The 19,154-nt window shown below is 44.5% G+C and overlaps 1 protein-coding gene across 1 annotated transcript in view; it reads right to left on the bottom strand.

Annotated features, from left to right (window-relative positions):
- LMCD1 (LIM and cysteine rich domains 1) overlaps positions 1-14,996 on the bottom strand; it is a 376,850-nt gene extending 361,854 nt beyond the window's left edge. The window contains exon 1 of the mRNA XM_078661667.1: positions 14,781-14,996. Coding sequence (XP_078517793.1) covers positions 14,781-14,807 — 27 coding nt within the window. The 5' untranslated portion in view covers positions 14,808-14,996. The remainder of the gene's footprint in view (positions 1-14,780) is intronic.
- Between the last annotated feature and the right edge of the window lie 4,158 nt (positions 14,997-19,154).

The following is a 19,154-nucleotide window of genomic DNA, read 5'->3' as shown; positions in this document are numbered from 1 at the left end:
CGGTGTGGCAGAAATACTACCAAGCTGACTACTCATTTCCTTGAGAAAGCCCATTGCCCGAATGATGTGAAATGGGTAATAATTGAACAACTGAGTACTGCTGACGAGGGGAAATTGTATGAAAAGGAGCAACGATGGGTATATCGTCTATCTACTTACAATAATGGTTTAAATGATGACGTCCCGTGGGGATCGGTCATGCACAGATAGACTTTCTGCCCATGTTGGTAAACTTACAGTCCTTGCCTGCCTTAATGCTCCATAAATTCCCTTTTCCCACTAGTATAATAATGGTGGATTCCCTGGGATAGGGGTGAATTACTTACCTAATCAGGACGGGTCACATATTAGATCTTAAATACCTTACTATCTATGGCCCTAGTCTAATTAGTTATTGTTCGGCTTTTTGCTACACTATGGGAGTAACCGAACACGTCTGGCCATCTCATGACTTTCCCCCTCTTTCTGCCTCACGTGTATTGTTTGATTGCAACTGCTGCACTGGACCGCGCAGACGATTGCAAGGACACCAGTGGGGTGTCGACACGTCCGTAAAAGGTATTCCATTCATCATACTGTACATGTGCAAGCTTTGGTCCCAGAGCGTGCCTGTAAGTAAATGTAAATAAACGGACGCCTTTAACAAAGCTGACATAATCACGTCAGACACGTGATCTAGAGAACCGCCCCTGACGTTTCACGCGTTCTCCACGCTTACTTGTACCGCGACTCCGCTTCCGCGTTTACCAATTCGGGCGGCGGATGTGGTCGCTTGTAGGTGTTGAAGCGGGGAGCCGTTTGGAGACAAGTAAGTCCTTTGGAAGTTGAAACGCTGGTTTAGTGATTATAATTTAACGGGACCAGAAGGTCCTATTTACTTACCCAGTCCGTTTTTCTTCCCTTTTTCTTCTCCTTTGGTTTTACGCCACTCAGAGGCCAAACGTGAAGATTTCCCTCTGCCGCTATGCCCATGGGGCACTTCACCTCGTTAATCAATGTAAGTGTCGGACTGACTGCTCCTTCTTTCGAGTGTTTTTGTGCTACGCCCACTCCTTGCAAGGGTGCCTCCTAGCCTTTTTTTAACAAAAACGGGTTGAAATAAGCACTGCTTTTTATGCTTTCCATGTTTTTACTGACTCTGTGTAGGCAGTTGATACATAATGCCTGTTGGTATTAAGGGGTTTGAAATACAAACAGCCTTATCAGCGTTTTTCATTCCTCCTCTGGTTAATTTACTAAAGGAATAATTGTTTCAACTAATAAATGAGTTGAATTTAGTATAGTAGTGCACGTATTAAAAGTCTACCTGTGTGGATGTATGCTTCTAAGAGTCCGCATTATGGATACGTTATTGTGTCTATTTCATCCCTGTAGATTCTGATTGTTCCCCTACAACAAGGAGGTTAATGATCTCGAGGAAGAATTTTCCTAAAAGGAGCTCCGACAACTGCAGGTCGTATGGTTCCACATGTCCACTGCTCAGGTCCGAGCGCTTTAGCGTGCTCTGGTAACTGAGTGGTTGAATAGTGTAGTTTTAGGTCCTGAAGAATGCTGAGCTGAATTACTGCTCCTAAAGCAGAAACATGTTGACCGTATTCTTTTATTTATTTTTTTCTTTCACTTGTTGAATTGGACTGAAGGGTTCATTGTATAAACCTTCTTTCAGTCCAGAAAAATTAATTATATTTTTCACCCACTGTTTTTAAGGGAGTTAGAGCCACCCTCTTATTAAAGTAATTTTGAGGAGTGGTCCATACTCTTTTTAACTCACTTTCACCTTCTCTAGCTATGAAAAAGGACCCAATGAAGATAACTGGCTACCAATGTGCTATTGGAGCCTGAGGGTTCTTCTAGCTAGACGTTTGAGCACGTGCACTCTATCCTCTCCTCTATTTTTCCTACTGCATATAACTGCTTTTTTCTGGGATTTAATAGCGTCCTGATCCGGAATGTGTTTATTTGTTTATTGTATTTGTCACTCGTTTTTACACTCTCTTGTTGTTTGGTAAATGGATTTATGAGGGGCATGAGAGTGTTTCCCCTTTGGCCCTTACTCTCTTGTTGATGAAGCCATAATGAAGATATGTCTGATGTTTGCAGAGAATATGACACTTTACAATGCACGGGTTACAACGTGTGTCATTACAACGCATTTTTTACATTGCAAAATCCATTCCAGCTCATGTCGTTACAATGCATGTTGTTACAACGCATAATCCATTAAAACGCAATTACTATTCTAACTCCGCTGGGGCGTTACTTTGGGGAATGTGTTGTAATGGATTATGCGATGTAATGACATGCATTGTAATGGATTTTGCAATGTAAAAAATGCATTGTAATGACATGCGGCGTAACGCGTGCGTTGTAAACGATGTTTCCCATTTGCAGATAGACTAAAAGCTAAACCAATAGAGTGTATCATTCTAAAACAACAGGCATTTGTTGAAAGAAGTTCTGTGCAATGTATAAAGATCAGATCTGCATTGGTTGAATATCTGCCCACACATGACTAAACAAGGGATCGCCTCCAGAAAGCCCAATATTTCAAAGTTGAAATCAAGATCTTGAATTTTCTATAACTCAAGAGAACACTAGAAATGTCTTGTGCTATTGTAATAACTAGTAACGGAGAATCTGACACTGAATCTACAAATGCACTACTGCAAGCAGACTTAAGAGACAACTTTGTTTTCACCACTTTGCATGATACCGTCCTACGCAGGCCCAGAATCCTCCTTCAGGCTGGGACCTCTAGGGAGTTTTTACAGTTTTGGAACAAGATCCCTGCATCATAGGTCAAAGTTGATAGAACGTTGGCCAAGTATTGCTTCCTATTGGTCATAATTGGATAATTCCCATACTTCTGATTGGATCAGGCAGGAACCTCATTCAGGTCCCTACTGATCTCACCTTGGCTTCAGACACTGGCCCTCAAATCACATAACGATCAAAAATCAATATCAGAAATAGCTCAGGATGAAGTAACCTAAAGGTAGTTTTACATGGCTACAGAGTGCTCAGAGTACCAGAGTGAGACGAATTATGAAATAGGTAAGATGGGACCATGTCTCACTTGTTGAAGCTAAACTTTGTTAGCTGTACGTAGAGAACATAATCAAATGTTTCTGTGTAGCGCATAAAACACTTTATAGTGCTGCCTCATGTTATGTTATGTTAACTGCGATTTATAAAGCGCCTAATACCGGCAGGTCTCTAAGTGCTGAGAGAGAGAGTAGACCTAGACGCCCCCCCCACCCCCCCAAAAAATATGTGAATGTTGGCCCTCGGTCAGCAACAGCGTTACGTCCAGGCCTCTATGAAGATGAAGGTCTTCAGTTTTTTCCTGAAGGGAAGGAGGGCTTTTACTGACCAGAGGTGTCCAGGCAGCTTGTTCCACAGCTTCGGGATCAAGACTGAGAAGGCTCGCTCCCCCTTTAGTCGTATTGTTAAACTGCTGGCAGGCCAACTGGCCTCCCGTGGGTGACCGAAAGAGTGGGGCCGGGGACGTATCTCCCTCATTATCATTATCAGGGCCGGACTGGGAACCAAAACCGGCCCTGGCAAAGTGCTCGGCCGGCCCCCCCGCCCCCCAGGCGGGAGGGGGGCGAGCGCTTTGCCAGGGCCGCTTTTCAGCCGATTTTGTTACAGGGCCGATTTTGCAGCTATGCTGTAAAAACGGCTCTGCAACAAAAACGGCCCCCAGGGCCCAAAACCGGCCCCCACCCTTGCGGCCGACCGGGGGATTGCCCGGTGCCCACAACGGCCAGTCCGGGCCTGATCATTATCTGTGCGACAAATACTTTTGAGTATACATGAGCCTGTCATTCAATGTCAACAGGAAAGGGTCAACTGAAGCCTTTTACTGCAAAGTGAGCCTTGATGAGATATGTGTTTGTCTTTCCTGGCAACAACAATGATGTGACTATCTGATTTTTAGTTCTGGCCTAGGTACAGCTATAACTGGTTCATATTTCCAAAAAACATCCCCCATAAAAACAGAAACATACATACATGTGCATATAGATCAGCCCTCCTTGACTGTTCCCATGAGGCACAGGATCAAGACTGATTTGCATATAGCTGTGTCTGAACTGGGGTGGCGAAGTGAGCTAAAGAATGATGATGGATTCAACGCAGATCTGTGACTGGGGGTGAGTGCCTGAAAAGCTTCAGCACTCCGTCCATTATCTCTTTGTGTTCACCACAGTATACAGCATGGGCCAGCCCACTTTATCCATCGGGTGACTTGAACTGCAAGTGCCATCATTTTTCCAGATCACATGTCCATTGCTGCTTCAAAAGGAGTGCATGCACTTCAGTGCCGAGGCAGGTTGGCCTGGGCTTCTGGGCACCCCTGAATGTTTAGATTTTTCATATTTGACAAATTATTTTGCATATTGCATATTTTGCACACTAAAAAAATAAAAAGGCACACTTGCCAAGGCCAGACATGCTGTCTTTACGAGTGCTAGTTTCCTTATGGTCTATGGCCGTTCAACTAGGCTTGGGCGGAGTTTGTTGAGTTAACTCCTCAAAGTGATCAAAAAACCTCTGCCGCGCTACACAGAGTTTTGCAAGTGGCGGAGTGCGCTAAATCGTGCTATTCAGGCTGATTTATGCAGCCCGGTGTTTGTCCCACGCTGGAAAATCAGTGCGAATGGCACAAAGCACAGCGTAAGAGGGCACTGCTTCTTTCTGCCGCTCGAGTTGATGTTTTACTCGAGCGGCAGCTTCCTGAACTACAAGGGATGATTTTTCAATGTGAGTGGTGGCGACCATCTGCGACCACCTGCATTGAGATATCTTGCTGGGAGCTAGCCTATCATTGGATTTCCTTCACTCGCTAACGTTATGTTGGTGAGCGCGAGTGAGGAAAAAACTATGCTTTGCTTAACGGAGCTGAGTTTTTGGGAACTCTGCATGCTCCCCAGAGTGTGGCGAACTCTGCAAACTTTGCGAACGGAGCGGAGTTCACCACCCAGGCCTACATTCAACATAGACAGTTGGGTGATGCTTTTCTTTTGTCTGGTCTCCCCTAAATCACCTGGCACCATGGCTCACACAGACATCTTGCTTGCATAAGTGGCATACTTAGAGTTAAAAGTTAGATTCAATGATTGATGTCCTGGACGTTTAAAAGAAGAATGAGCAGTGTGTTTATTTATAGGCTCACACTATATTTAAAACCTCTCTTTCTTAGATGTCCATAACAGCAGACACAGTGCAGTCTGTGGCAGGGCCTGCTGTCTGTGCAGTTACTTTCAGTCTCCCCTTTGGTTGCAGAGATGAACTGATTTTCTTGAGGTTGATCTCATAAGTAATAACACAGCCATAATAAACAATTATGCAGATGTTGTCACTTGATGCCTCCTGTGGTTTAGATGCAGCTTTTCCACCACATTTTTGTGCCTGATGGTAGAGTTTCTAACAAAACCACAAGGGTTATGAAATGCCTCAATTTCTGCACATGGGCAGGGGGCGTATAGAACACAGTTTTAGAATATATTTATGTATTTTTTTTCAATTCTCTTTTAACTTGAGCATTATGTAACACGAGAACATCTTTTATGGACATCTTTCTAGTTAAGGGCAAAATTCCGATCCCTGTGCTAACACATGTTTGCAAAGTTTTGTGGTTTATAGTAGGCTGTGCAGAATTTGGTGAGGAGAGAGGGGAAATGCATGTAATGTAATGCAAATTGATACTTGTATAGCGCACTACTCACCCGCAAGGGTCTCAAGGCGCTTGTACGAATACCGCTATGGAACCCATCCTGGCTTTCCCTGTGAGGTGTCCAACCCTGGGCACCCCCAAGGTGGAGGCCAGGCATCCTTAGCGTTGTGGGGGCCGTTGTGGAGATTAAGCAAGCTATTGCCCGGAGTTGCATAGTGGGACTCCATGATTGGAATAGGCACCGAGGCGAGAATTATCAGGTCCGTGGAATTTTGAGCCCAAGACCCACCGAGGCGGGGAATTGAACCCTGTTCCCGGGCTAGACCTCTGCATCAGGGTCTGCCGCTCTAACCATTGAAATCATGAGAGGGGTGGTGTGCACACCATATTTTCTTAGGATAAATCTTATAATCAACATTATTTAGCATATCGCGTGCGACCCAGGGATATGCAAGCCCTAGCATTTGTAATTAATACAAATATGGGGAGCGCAGATTCTACGCTCCACTCCCTGGTGCACTGCAAGAACTGGATAAACTATCCAACACATTTTACAACGTTCCACATTTCTCCAAGTTAGTCCAATGATAGACAGTCTTTTCAAAATGTTTCCTTTTCGCCACATCCATAACAAAATGCATTTTGGAAGCTTTTCATATTTGCGTGTGCCCATCCGGACTTCTTCATAAATATGATCCAAAACGACAACAGGTAGTTCTAAGCAGCATCTCTTTATTTCAAACCCAATGCATTTCGGGCTGTAGCATCAGCCCTTCGTCGGGGGTCACTATAAAATTAATTACAGAAACAATCATCATTGCCTAGTAAATAGCGTTTTTCACAACATGTGCAAGAATCTGCATTTACACTTAAAAGAATTCCCCTTCGTGTTCAAAATCCAATGTACTAAAATCGTGACTCATCATTGTGAATTCACCCAGCAGGCTCCACAACATCACATTATCCAATATGCACAGATATTACACCATGTCCCCAGTAGTTTTGTGCTAAAACCCTCTAACCAAATGAAGCATAGTTTAATTCATTTTTACGCTTTTTGCTGAATCCCATTTTTCACCATATTCTAGCATTTAATTCGTGTTAAACTTCGAATCCGAAGCAGTTCGAATCCTCTTTACACTTTTCATTTCTTAACCGGCCCCTCCCTTTCAGTACATGCAAAAGCTATACTTTTTAATGTCATCTGTCTGAGCCATATTTCACATTGCGCACGTACAACTGCATTCGGAAAGATTAAACTTGACGCTTTACCTGCTAGCTCTTTTTCATATGATCGCTCAGCAAATGCTTCCTGCAACCAAGAAATTCTCGTGTGTTTGGCCACGTTTCCAAACTCCATTATGAATCTACATGCTCCACCCCTCGTTAACAGACCACCTGGTCAACTAAAACTACTTGTGCTTCCTTATGGACTACGTACCCCAGCCTGCATTTACTTGTGAAGGGAAACAACCGTCGTCAATATAAAAACATCGTTAGTGTGAAAAACATCATTGTGATTTTTCATGTAATGTCTGTAATATGTTATTCTTATTTGTTTATACTCTAAAAACATAATTATTAACGTGATTGCTGCCCTGAACTTTGCCTGTTCCCAGATGTAGAATATTCAGTTTTTTCACTCTTTATTAAGTTATATCACGGGTGCAGAACCAACAATTTGGGCTATTATATTTAAATCATGAGAGGGGTGGTGTGCACACCATATTTTCTTAGGATAAATCTTATAATCAACATTATTTAGCATATCGCGTGCGACCCAGGGATATGCAAGCCCTAGCATTTGTAATTAATACAAATATGGGGAGCGCAGATTCTACGCTCCACTCCCTGGTGCACTGCAAGAACTGGATAAACTATCCAACACATTTTACAACGTTCCACATTTCTCCAAGTTAGTCCAATGATAGACAGTCTTTTCAAAATTTTTCCTTTTCGCCACATCCATAACAAAATGCATTTTGGAAGCTTTTCATATTTGCGTGTGCCCATCCGGACTTCTTCATAAATATGATCCAAAACGACAACAGGTAGTTCTAAGCAGCATCTCTTTATTTCAAACCCAATGCATTTCGGGCTGTAGCATCAGCCCTTCGTCGGGGGTCACTATAAAATTAATTACAGAAACAATCATCATTGCCTAGTAAATAGCGTGAATTCACAATGATGAGTCACGATTTTAGTACATTGGATTTTGAACACGAAGGGGAATTCTTTTAAGTGTAAATGCAGATTCTTGCACATGTTGTGAAAAACGCTATTTACTAGGCAATGATGATTGTTTCTGTAATTAATTTTATAGTGACCCCCGACGAAGGGCTGATGCTACAGCCCGAAATGCATTGGGTTTGAAATAAAGAGATGCTGCTTAGAACTACCTGTTGTCGTTTTGGATCATATTTATGAAGAAGTCCGGATGGGCACACGCAAATATGAAAAGCTTCCAAAATGCATTTTGTTATGGATGTGGCGAAAAGGAAAAATTTTGAAAAGACTGTCTGTCATTGGACTAACTTGGAGAAATGTGGAACGTTGTAAAATATGTTGGATAGTTTATCCAGTTCTTGCAGTGCACCAGGGAGTGGAGCGTAGAATCTGCGCTCCCCATATTTGTATTGCTCTAACCATTGAGCCACACTTCTCCACATGTGGAAGGGAAGATAAAATGCAGAACAAATGTCAGTCCAAGAGGTTAGTTGAATTATATCAACTGCATAGGGGATGCTGCTTTGCAGCGAGATGCAACTGAATGTTGCACCATATTACAGATTGCATGGAAGCTAGAGTTCTTTTATTTTTTACAAACTGGGTACTGAAAATGTATTAAGGCACTGCACATGTTTTGGAGTCTTATCCGAAATTGGCAAGCCAACATGTTGCTGTCAAAGACTCACCCTTTCGACAGACTGCACACTCCAGCGTCATACTGACTGGAGCAGTAATTAAAACAGAGCGTTAAGCGCTATTCTATATACATAGCAACAGGGCTTTGAGTGGGATGAAAAATCGGGGGGGGGGGTCTCTCGAAGGGGCGTGGCCAATGTAATTAAAGGTGTGGCTTAAAAACACGCAAGCTAAAAAACTGTGCTTAGCATAGTGGGCCGCCCGACTGGTATTTTGCTGCTTCTGTCATTAACAGGGCTCGAGTCGGGGTATCACGCGGGTGGACGGTGTCCCCCCACTTATTTTACCAGGAGCTCGATTACTGGAGCAAATGGAGCCACACATTCACTCTTTGGCCTCTCTGGGGCGAGATCGGAGCTCATTCAGAACGCTGCTCATGCACTGGCTTCTCTGATGCAATCGCATCTAAGGGGTGAGCGAGGGGAGGCAATGAGTTTGATGGTGCAAGCCACCTTTCGTGACGTCACTTCCTGTCATGAGGTCAGCGTCCCCCCACTTCATTTTTTAGGACTTGTGCCCTGGCCATATAATACAACATGTAACATTGCACCTACAACAAGACAGGACTATTGGCTGTGCCAATGGTTGTTACTTACACGAGACAAATAAGCAACAACCATGGCTTCGTTGTAAATAACATTGAAAATGCTTCAGTTTTGAAATATTGAGACTGTGAAAGAACTAGAACGAGGTTCTGAAGTTACACCACAGGCAGTTAAGAGTGGTACTGCTGCTGAGTTAAGGTTTTTGTCACCCTGAGGGTGAGGGCAGAAATGGACAGCCCGCTACGGACCCGTCTCAGCACCTGCTCTTTACAACACCGGCAGAACCCGGCCCACTTAAGGCTCTGCATAGCAAACAGGAGTCCCGAGAAAACCCCTGCCCACGGTGTGCACATATAAATAGATTGAGCCACATGGCAAAATATTAGGCTCAGACGCCTGCATAAGCTCAAATAATATTATGAATTTTGCGCTACCCTTGTTAGATGAAGTTCCCAAATGTATCCCATTAAACGACGTAGCTTTTGTTTTTAGCTTTTAGCGCAGTAGCACAGGAACAGTACAAATGGCCAGAATGTGCGCAGCAGTTTCACGCAGCGCTTGCATTTTTCCGCATTTTTGTGTGAGGTTGCATTTTGCATTACAGTATATCACTAAATACCGTTTTCCCATTTTGTGTAATTTTGTACTGGTTTTTGCAAAGGCTGATTTAGCAAACTTTGCACACCCGACACAATTTATGTTAGCCAACCCAAATCTTGAGGCTGCCCGTGACCCAAGCAGGGGGACCACATAGGAGGGTGGCCACCTTAGTGCCACATTAGGCACAGACCCAACAGCCTAGTTTCTGGACTTCCAGGGTCCGGTACTTCCTGTAGTCATTTGCGGCACGCCGAGTGGGCGGGGCCAGGTATGTTTACCTCCCCCGCCCACCCGGTGATCCTTTTACGCAGAGGTTGCAGCCCCAGGAAGTCCTTATGGCAGGACTCTGGAGGAACGTCAGGGCCCCGTTAGTCCTTCTGGCAGTTGTAAACCTGAGCAACCGGGGGCTTGCCTGGATACGCTCCGCCCCCCTAAAGGGGCGTAAGTAAATGGGTGGACTGGTGGTCCACAGGGTGTAAGGGGTATTCCCCCAAAATGATTAGCACCGATTGGATATCCCACGGTGAAATTTGGCTCATCAGGTGGGCAGGCAGCAGAGGGGCAGCCTGCCCTTGGATCGCCTGTAAGTTGACCCACCATGTTGGCATATTTCGTATGCAAAATAAACCTGCAGCAATGTTTTCTCCAACAACCAATGTATCTTGCGTGTTCTTTATTATGGAATTGCTGTGTTTGTGGGTTGGGGGTGTTGCCGATATTGGCACTATGTTCTTTTACTCCCCTTCTTTTTGCAGGGGACAGTGCAGCTTTGCAAGGCAGTACTCCCTCGGGTGATTGGCAAGGCCGGCAGCCAACCGCACAACACCTCACCGTGCTGCTGGCCTCTAACACTGAACTGTGAAAGCAACTACCAGTGCAATCCACCCACCGTGTTATGCGGCTGTAATCTGCAAATATTTGCACTGGCCGGGCACCCCGCCAGCTCCTCAAGGGTGTAATTGCAGAGTTCAAGAGGCCTGGACAGCAGGTACCTTGAGTCTGAACAGACCCCAGCCAAGAGTGACAGCAAACAAGGTGGCCGGGGAAGCTGGCTGCGGAGCAGTGGGCGGGGCCTCGCAGAATGCCGGATTCTGTTGCAAAGCCCTACATCCCGCTGCTTGAACACTAGGCTGCTTTATTTCAGCTCCTGCAGAAGACTGATTTTTGGGGGAAACGTCTGTGCTTATCTCGTTCAATCATGTCTGATGACGCCTGAACTGTACTCAGCAAAAAAACAAACCTACATAAAATGTTACAGGGCAAGTTTTTTTTTCAAAAGTCCCAGAGGAACACAGTGATGTGCCCAGTCTAAGTAGACCTTTTCTCATGTGATTAACAACTTTCCTCTCCTGCTAAAAAAGACCCATTTGTGTGAATTGCACAAACAAGCGTCAGTGTTCGCCTTCCCAAGGGCAGGCCTCTGTGTCTGCAGCTTTACACACATCCCTCGTTAAACACCAGTCGGACTGTATATTCAGTCAACAGCACAGAACTTTAGTGTTACTGAAGCCAGAAAGGCAATGTTAGGTTTGTACCTCTGGTCTATTTTTGATTTTTAGCTAAAAGAAGTGCTTCCGGTGATACATTTTGATGTTCTAAGACTTCAGAAGTGGGTAGATGCAGGTATTTTGTACAGGGCCAGGCACAACATGCAGCACTTTGTAGTAGGCAATATACTACTGTCCATGTAGGCAAGCGCCACAGCGCCTCTCATAGGGCCTTTAGGCGCTACATAAAAGCTTCAATACAATACAGTCCAATATAAGCCAATCAAGGCAGTCAGCAGCATCAATCCCTTTAAACACCATACATCCTACAGCATCTTTAGGCTCCCCGGGCCTCACCCCAATTGGTTCAAAATGATTTACAAATGCTTTTACCAATTGTGATCAATCAGTAAATCTGTAAAAATTAAGTTTCAAAAGTGGAATGTTCCTTAGAATCGATCTAAAATTTTAAATTGTGAAATTTACGGACTGTAATTGATTTAAAACAGATAAGGATAGCATCCCTTCGCCTTCTTTTTGTCCTTACACCTCTTTCAGGGCTAGTGGACCAAACAGTCATTGTTTTAGAAAGGGGTATGTAAACTGCAAAGGGTTTTTTGTCAATCTTGGGCAAGATTAGTTTGCAAAAAAATTTAGCTTCGGAAATCCATGTGAAAAAAATTACTTTTGTGATCATTATTTTGTATTTTCTCTCGTTTAACTCTAAAAAAAATGGCTCTGCAGAAACATACTTTGCAGAAAGCAGTATTTCCTCAGAAATATCCACTTACAAAAAATTCTGCCTACGTTTTCCAGCATGGAACTGTTGTTTGGGTAAGATGGTCTCTGTCACATGAACATTTTTGCTCTATGCAGAGAAAAAAAATGCAAAGGCAGAGGAATGGTGGGTAGCTTGGAAAACTTAGAAACAGGTGAGACATCAGAAACTTTTCAAAAACTTGCAGGTGAGAAATAAAAGCTCACATCCCTATTTTCCCATCACATAGGACAATGGGCTGGCAAGCCCTGCTTATAAATACAAATAGCCCACATTGTTAAATATGTCATGATTCACTATTACTGGGAAGGCTTTGAGTATTATTACTCTACGCTCTGCTCCTTTCTCATTCAACAGTGAATGAGACCTCTCCAAAATGTCCTTCAGTCTCCAGTATTGTGTCACTGTGTCTCTCCTCTCAGCTCACAAGCTTGGAATCCCTTCCCTGGGATGCTCATGAACATGCTTTATTACAGTGCACAAGTAACTGTATAAAAAGGTACTTTGTAATTGTCTGTACTGTAATACATAGAGCTGTGCAAGTAGTGACACCTTCAGGCATCAAAGCACTATAATGCTCGGAGTAGCGGAAATGCCATCATACACATTTTTGTCCCCAAGGATATCACATGGTTGCCACTTTATTTCATTTCAGTCCCTCAACAGCCTACCTTCTGCTGTTTAGTGGCTATGGACAAGGCAAGGAATAACATGCATTGCTAAAACCAATAAGTTTGGTATTTCTTTAGGGGGAGTATGGGGTAAAAGCTTGGTGACTTTACCTGATGCATGCAAATGTCCTAAAACAAAAATCCCATTTTGAAGCAAAATATTAGTCTGCAGCAATATACAAGGTAGGTAGGTACTTTGCCGAAGAGGCTTTCTTAGCAGAGTTACGCTGTACCCTCAATAAAGAGTGCTATGAAAAGAAGTCAGAGGATGGGCGCTGTTGTATGTGATGACGTTAGAAGACACACACAGCAATCAATTACACAATAGATAATTTTGGGGCTAGTAATTTTGTTGGACCCTTAAGAAGTCTCTCTGTGAACACCTCTTTACCTTTACTTTGTGAGCAAAAAAAAGCTCTAAATCAAACAATATGTTATTATGACAGTAGGGAATAACAAATGAACATGCAAGGGAGGATCAGCAATAACAATGCCCCTTTATGACAGGCTAAGGCAACCAAGCCGAAGCACTTCCTAAACAAAAAATGCAATAAATCAGTAATTAAAATGTCATCAGGTCAGCAAAGTGAACACATCAACGCTTGCATGCTGGATTTAATTACAAGCTAAACTGGCACACTGCATCTGCACTTTAATAAAAGGACGACTTGTGCCCAATCACAAAATCTAAAGGGGACATAAATTGGACAATGTAGGCATAAAAACTTTGGTGGACTCCCCATCCAAGCATTGGAAAACCATGAAAAACCCCTGAAAACCGATGTCTGCAGAGAGCTGCCTCATCAAAAGTCCACTCTTTATCTTTACTTCTTCCTATTGGCTGTTTTGGAGAATTAATTGCATGAGGTCATATATAATAATCCTGTGTGTGGCCACACCTAAAAAAACTACAAAATGTGAGCAGAGCTTACCTAGTAGTGTTTACTTTCTGTTCCAGCCTCTGCCTCCCAGCAGGATGTATAGGTCGGTGAACCAAACTTTTAATTCCAACGAGGTTGCCTCTGCTTTTCATTCTTCCATTGTCAATGGACTGGGCAGATCCCTCATAACAGCATTAACTATTTGAGTACTTACAGCTAATTTTGGTGTATGATTTGCACTATGAAAATAATAATTATAATAATAATAATGATAAATATATTGAAATTCAACACAATATATTTTAAAATAGCTCGATACACTAATTTAAGGGATACAACCAGGGCCACTGGAATGATGCAGCAGGGGAGGACCAAATTATGCGGCAAGGTGGACTAAATTAGGCAGCAAGAAAAGGAAAATAATGCAGCTTAATGTGGCACATTTATTTTTCGCAGTACTTCATTATTCTGATATTTTTACATTTGTTAAGAATGTCTGGACAACGCTTTCGCGGCATTGGTACAGATTTAACACCCCTAATACATAATTGGACAACAGATAGGCGGCCAGTCAACCTTTGCGATGGGTTATCCATTGCACGTCAACACGCGCTACCACGTTTTTTGTAACTTTTTATCTGTTTGAGTTAGAAACACTTTTGGGGGGGGGGGGGGGTAAAATCTGCACATTATGCAACAGATGATGTATTATGTGGCATTTGCAGAAAATGCACAATTATGTGGAAGACGCAGTGACCGCAAAATCGATTAATTTCAGTGTCCTTGGATATAATTATAGATATGAGTTGTTTTAAAAAACGAATTGAATTTACGTAAAAGCATGCTAGCATCTGCCTGGGCACCTGGGCAGCTTTTAAAACACCTTCTCGGGTGTCATGGCTGCCAGCTCGCACCTGTACAGCTTCCAGCCCTTTCCACAGCACAGCACTGAACGTGCCCAAGTGGTAATGGGCGTCGTCTGACGTGGGAAGTGCCTGGCCACTCTTAACTATCATCTCGAAAGGTCCTCTTGCTGCTAAAATGAGGGTCACGTGACGGCTACGCGCAGGTAATGCATCTTAACATTACTTGACGCAATGCTAAACAGGTACTTTTTCCAACTCCACATGTTCACGTGTTGTGAGGGCAGACACGAGCCCCCCGCTAGGGCTGCGGCCAGAAGGTTGAGGGCATGAAGGGCGGAGCAGACACCTACCTTCTCAACACCCGCACTCACGTCCATCCTGGCGTTGTGTGTCTGAGAGTCACAGCTCCTCTGGATCCGCCGCTGTCAAAGGAGGAGTATAGCGCTTCGCCGGTTCCCGTCAGCAGCAGTGAGGTGTGCTCGCAGGCTGTGGAGGGCGCGGCTGTGCGGGAGGCAGCGGCCAGGACGGATTCATGCAGCTTTAACGGAGGGCACGAAACTCCCTCCGCGCGGCTGCCAGCCAATCCCGGGCAGCTGGCACACACCCTTCCAGCTTATCAGGCAGGGAGGTGTGTGAGGCTTGGCGCTTGCTTTTCCGGGAGAGAACAAGCACCCCTTGAGAGGTATGAGCTCACCCTGTGCCGGGAGAGAAGTGGAGGGCTGCGGTCACTGGGAACGGTGGCACGAGAGGGCTGTCCGCACCCCTCTCTTTACTGATCATGCTCCTTCGGGTCTGTAACGGAAGAAACACCCATCACACTTCCTTCTTTCTTTCTTTCTTTCTTTCTTTCTTTCTTTCTTTCTTTCTTTCTTTCTTTCTTTCTTTCTTTCTTTCTTTCTTTCTTTCTTTCTCTCTTTCTCTCTTTCTTTCTTTCCTTCTGTTTTCAGTCTTTCTTTCTTCATTTCTTTCTCTCTTTCCTTCTTTCCTTCTTTTTTCTGTCTTTCTTTCTTTCTTCATTTCTTTCTCTCTTTCTTTCTTTCCTTCTTTGTCTGTCTTTCTTTCTTTCTACATTTCTTTCTTTCTCTCTTTAATTTTTTCTTTCTTTCTTTCTTTCTTTCTTTCTTTCTTTCTTTCTTTCTTTCTTTCTCTCTTTCTTTCGTCTATATTCCTTAACTCATTTTCACTTTTCCTCTTACTGTCTTGGTTTCTTCACATTTGAATTGTGTATTATATAATATACAACATAGAATAAACAGACCCGTTCCGTGCCACTTCTCCATTTCAGATCTTTAAAAAAAAACAAACGAAAACACGGGAGACTACCTTGGACAAAAGCCAGGCCTTGAAATGAAAACATTGACGAAGGGGAGGGAAGGAAGGATATGATGGGATGGGGCATGTGGCAGGACACGGCAGCTTCCCTCCTTTCTCAAGACAGGAGGTGAGTATATACAGCCCCCTCCTTATAGGTTTAGACCATCCAGGAAAGGCCCTTGCCTCCGACGCAAATATCTCACAGTTTGAAAATGCACAATTCGATCATCTGCATTCACCTACGACCGTGCCGATAGGGGGGGTTGGGAGGTGTGTTTTTTGCAGACTGTTGCACTCACTACGCTCCTGGTCGCCTGTCCTACCAATAACGTAGGCAGCATGTCTTGGCCGTTGGTGCAAGGAAGGATTCGGGCCCACTGGCTGCTATTTGAACCTTGAAAATAAAGCAATAATCAGGGTTTTGTGGGTCCCGCAGGAATCCGGGCTCCGGTGCCACTGCACCTGCTGCACCTGTCAACGCCACACGCCCATAGTAGTTCCCAGGCGCTGACCTTGCTGTATCCGCTCTACCCTAGGACACGTCAGCCCCGTCAACGCCGTCTCCTCGTCATGCTTCAACATCCTACGCATGCTACGGAAGATCTTCTGGTGGATCCCCACCGAGACCAGGAAGACTGTCACCCAGGCCCTCGTCACCAGCCGACTGGACTACGGCAACGCCCTCTACGCCGGAACCACCGCCAAGCTCCAGAAGAGACTCCAGCGGATCCAGAACGCTTCAGCCAGACTCATCCTCGACATCCCACGAAACAGCCACATCTCCGGACATCTGAGAGACCTGCACTGGCTCCCCGTCAACAAAAGAATCACCTTCCGGCTCCTCACCCACGCACACAAAGCCCTACACGACCAAGGCCCGAGCTACCTCAACAACCGAGTCAACTTCTACGCTCCCAAGCGCCACCTCAGATCAACCAGCCACGCCCTCGCCGCCGTCCCACGCATCCGAAGAGCGACAACAGGAGGAAGGTCCTTCTCCTACCTGGCCGCCAAGACCTGGAACTCCCTCCCGACCGACCTACGCCTGACCCAAGACCACCTCTCCTTCAGGAAGAAGCTCAAGACCTGGCTGTTCGAGCAGTAACGGCACCCCCCTCCTAGCGCCTTGAGACCCTACGGGTGAGTAGTGCGCTCTATAAATGTCTTGATTGATTGATTGATTGATCCTATCCCCAAACTACCAGACCCACCCCTTAGGTCGTGAATATCGGTTCTGCCTGGTGGTGACTTCTCATTCAGCCTCGCAGGCTGCGACTACTTCACAAACGTTTATCACACATCAAAGAACAAGTTCTGTAAGTGAACCCAGCTCCTCTTATGTCAGCCACACCTGTGAGGCAGGCTTCAACATCTCCTGCCCCCAAACAGATGAAATGAAGTACCTCATATTTCAGCATCTACATAGTGTGGTGTTATGCTTTACTACATATTGCTCTGGCTTACATAGGAGAAGTTATAGTCCAGTAAAATGCAAGAATGGGAACCTGCATATGATGTTCATTGGTCGCAATCCTTGTTCTTCAGTGAATTTGGTTGAAGGTGAAACTCCAAGATTCAGAGTTTAGTTGGCTGTGTGCTTGCGATCAGAATGCAGTAGGAACCAAGGGGCAGATTTACAAGCCCATTGCTCCAACTTTATGCCACCGTTGACGCAGCGATGTCATAAATAATGAACCACAATGCAACATATTTACAACGTGACGCCTCTAGGGAGATGCATCACGATGTAAAGCCCTGCGCTACATTACACCTGCGTAAGCAATAATGTATTTGTTTCTGGTTCCGATAAAAAACCCTCATTCACGTACCAAGGCTCGAATGGCGCAACCCATACGCTTGTATGAATGACAAAATCTTAACATGATCAGTATGACCAATGAGCGAGAGTTTTGCCTAATGGGAATGAGACTCTGTGACAAAAGAATTGCCATTTTTAAGTTCCTTAACACATTTCTTCTTTATTTCAAGCACAACAGCATTTATGATACTGTGCTTTGACGCTATCTATATGTGTCTGTATTGTCTGCCCCTTACCCCCTCCCCCGTTTTTTCAATACTCACAGGTACTTTCCGGCCTTCCCAGATTTGGAAAAGTATTCCAAGAATCAACCTACAAAACAAGGTTATTTTCACTTTTCTTTATTTCACTATAGATACTAGGTCCTGAAGAAAGCAAATCCGACCCCTTAAGGGCAATTAATGGCTGAAACATGTCGACCTTTTAATGGACATTAGACAGTGCGGAAGCCCCCTAACTCCAGCTTCCAACGCTCGCCAAACTTTTTTAACCAGGCTTTTTTCCAGTACTAATTAAAATTTGCCTTAACTGGTCAAGAACGCCCCTTTTTTAACTGAACACACCGCCATTTTGATCACTAATCACTACTGCGCTAACCAGTGGTCTACCTCCGTGTGGAGGAAGCATAAAATCAAACCCTATGATGATGCTGTCACATTGCTAGCAAACAGGCGGAGAATCAAGATAGACCGACATTCTAGCCTTGGTACGTGAATGAGGGTTTTATTATCGGAACCAGAAACGAATAGATTACAAAACCCTGGTTACTCAGGACAAGTGATCCCTTCCCCCATTGAATTTTTGATATTGAAGCTAAGGAAACTGAAAGGATCACAGACTTTTCCTTCTCCCTCCGTTTGATAAAAAGTAAGGAATAATGTATGCAGGGTGGGCGTTCCAACGCAAGAAAGCCTCGTAAACGTGACTCAGTGAAATCTACAAGATTTCAATGAGTGACTTTTACAACGCCACTGAGTCAAAACCTTGCGCCTGCTTGAAGCAGGCTTAAGGAGTGACGCAGCATGGTCAGAATAGACATTCCTGACCATTGCTGGAGTTGCGTCGTGCCTACGACACAACTCCAGCAATGCATTGCCTTTCCGACAAAAGATGTGTCACTCATCTGTCTGTCCTTGCGCCATGGTGAGCTGCATTCTAAACGCGGCACATCCATGGTGGCGCAGGGCTATCTTTCTGTCACGTAAATGAACTGGCGCATCTCTGCAAATATGCAGAGATGCCCCAGTTCTTGTAAATCTGCCCCCAAATGTCTGCGAGCAGCCCAAACCTTTGATCCTGCAGATCTAATGTGCCATGCAGAAAACTTTAAAGCTGATGTAAACTTCCACTGGGAGTACTGTCAGAATTTTATTATACTCTCGTTCTTCGGTGAGTTGATGTTAGGAGAGTGTTAGTATTAACCCTGGGGTGAGTTTGTGGAGTTGCACTACACGGCTCTACACGAAGTGGTAAAAAGTACGATAGAAAAATGCAGTTCGTGGTGATTGCACAGTGCCGGATGCAATCATTGCAAACTGCACCATGCACAGTACAAGCGGTCCCTGCTTTCCTTTTCTGCCGCTCGAGTAGA

The sequence above is a fragment of the Lissotriton helveticus genome, chromosome 9 (assembly GCF_964261635.1).
Source record: "Lissotriton helveticus chromosome 9, aLisHel1.1, whole genome shotgun sequence".
Taxonomy (NCBI): Eukaryota; Metazoa; Chordata; class Amphibia; order Caudata; family Salamandridae; genus Lissotriton; species Lissotriton helveticus.
Note: the sequence above shows the minus strand (reverse complement) of the source record. Positions and strands in the feature narration are given on the sequence as shown.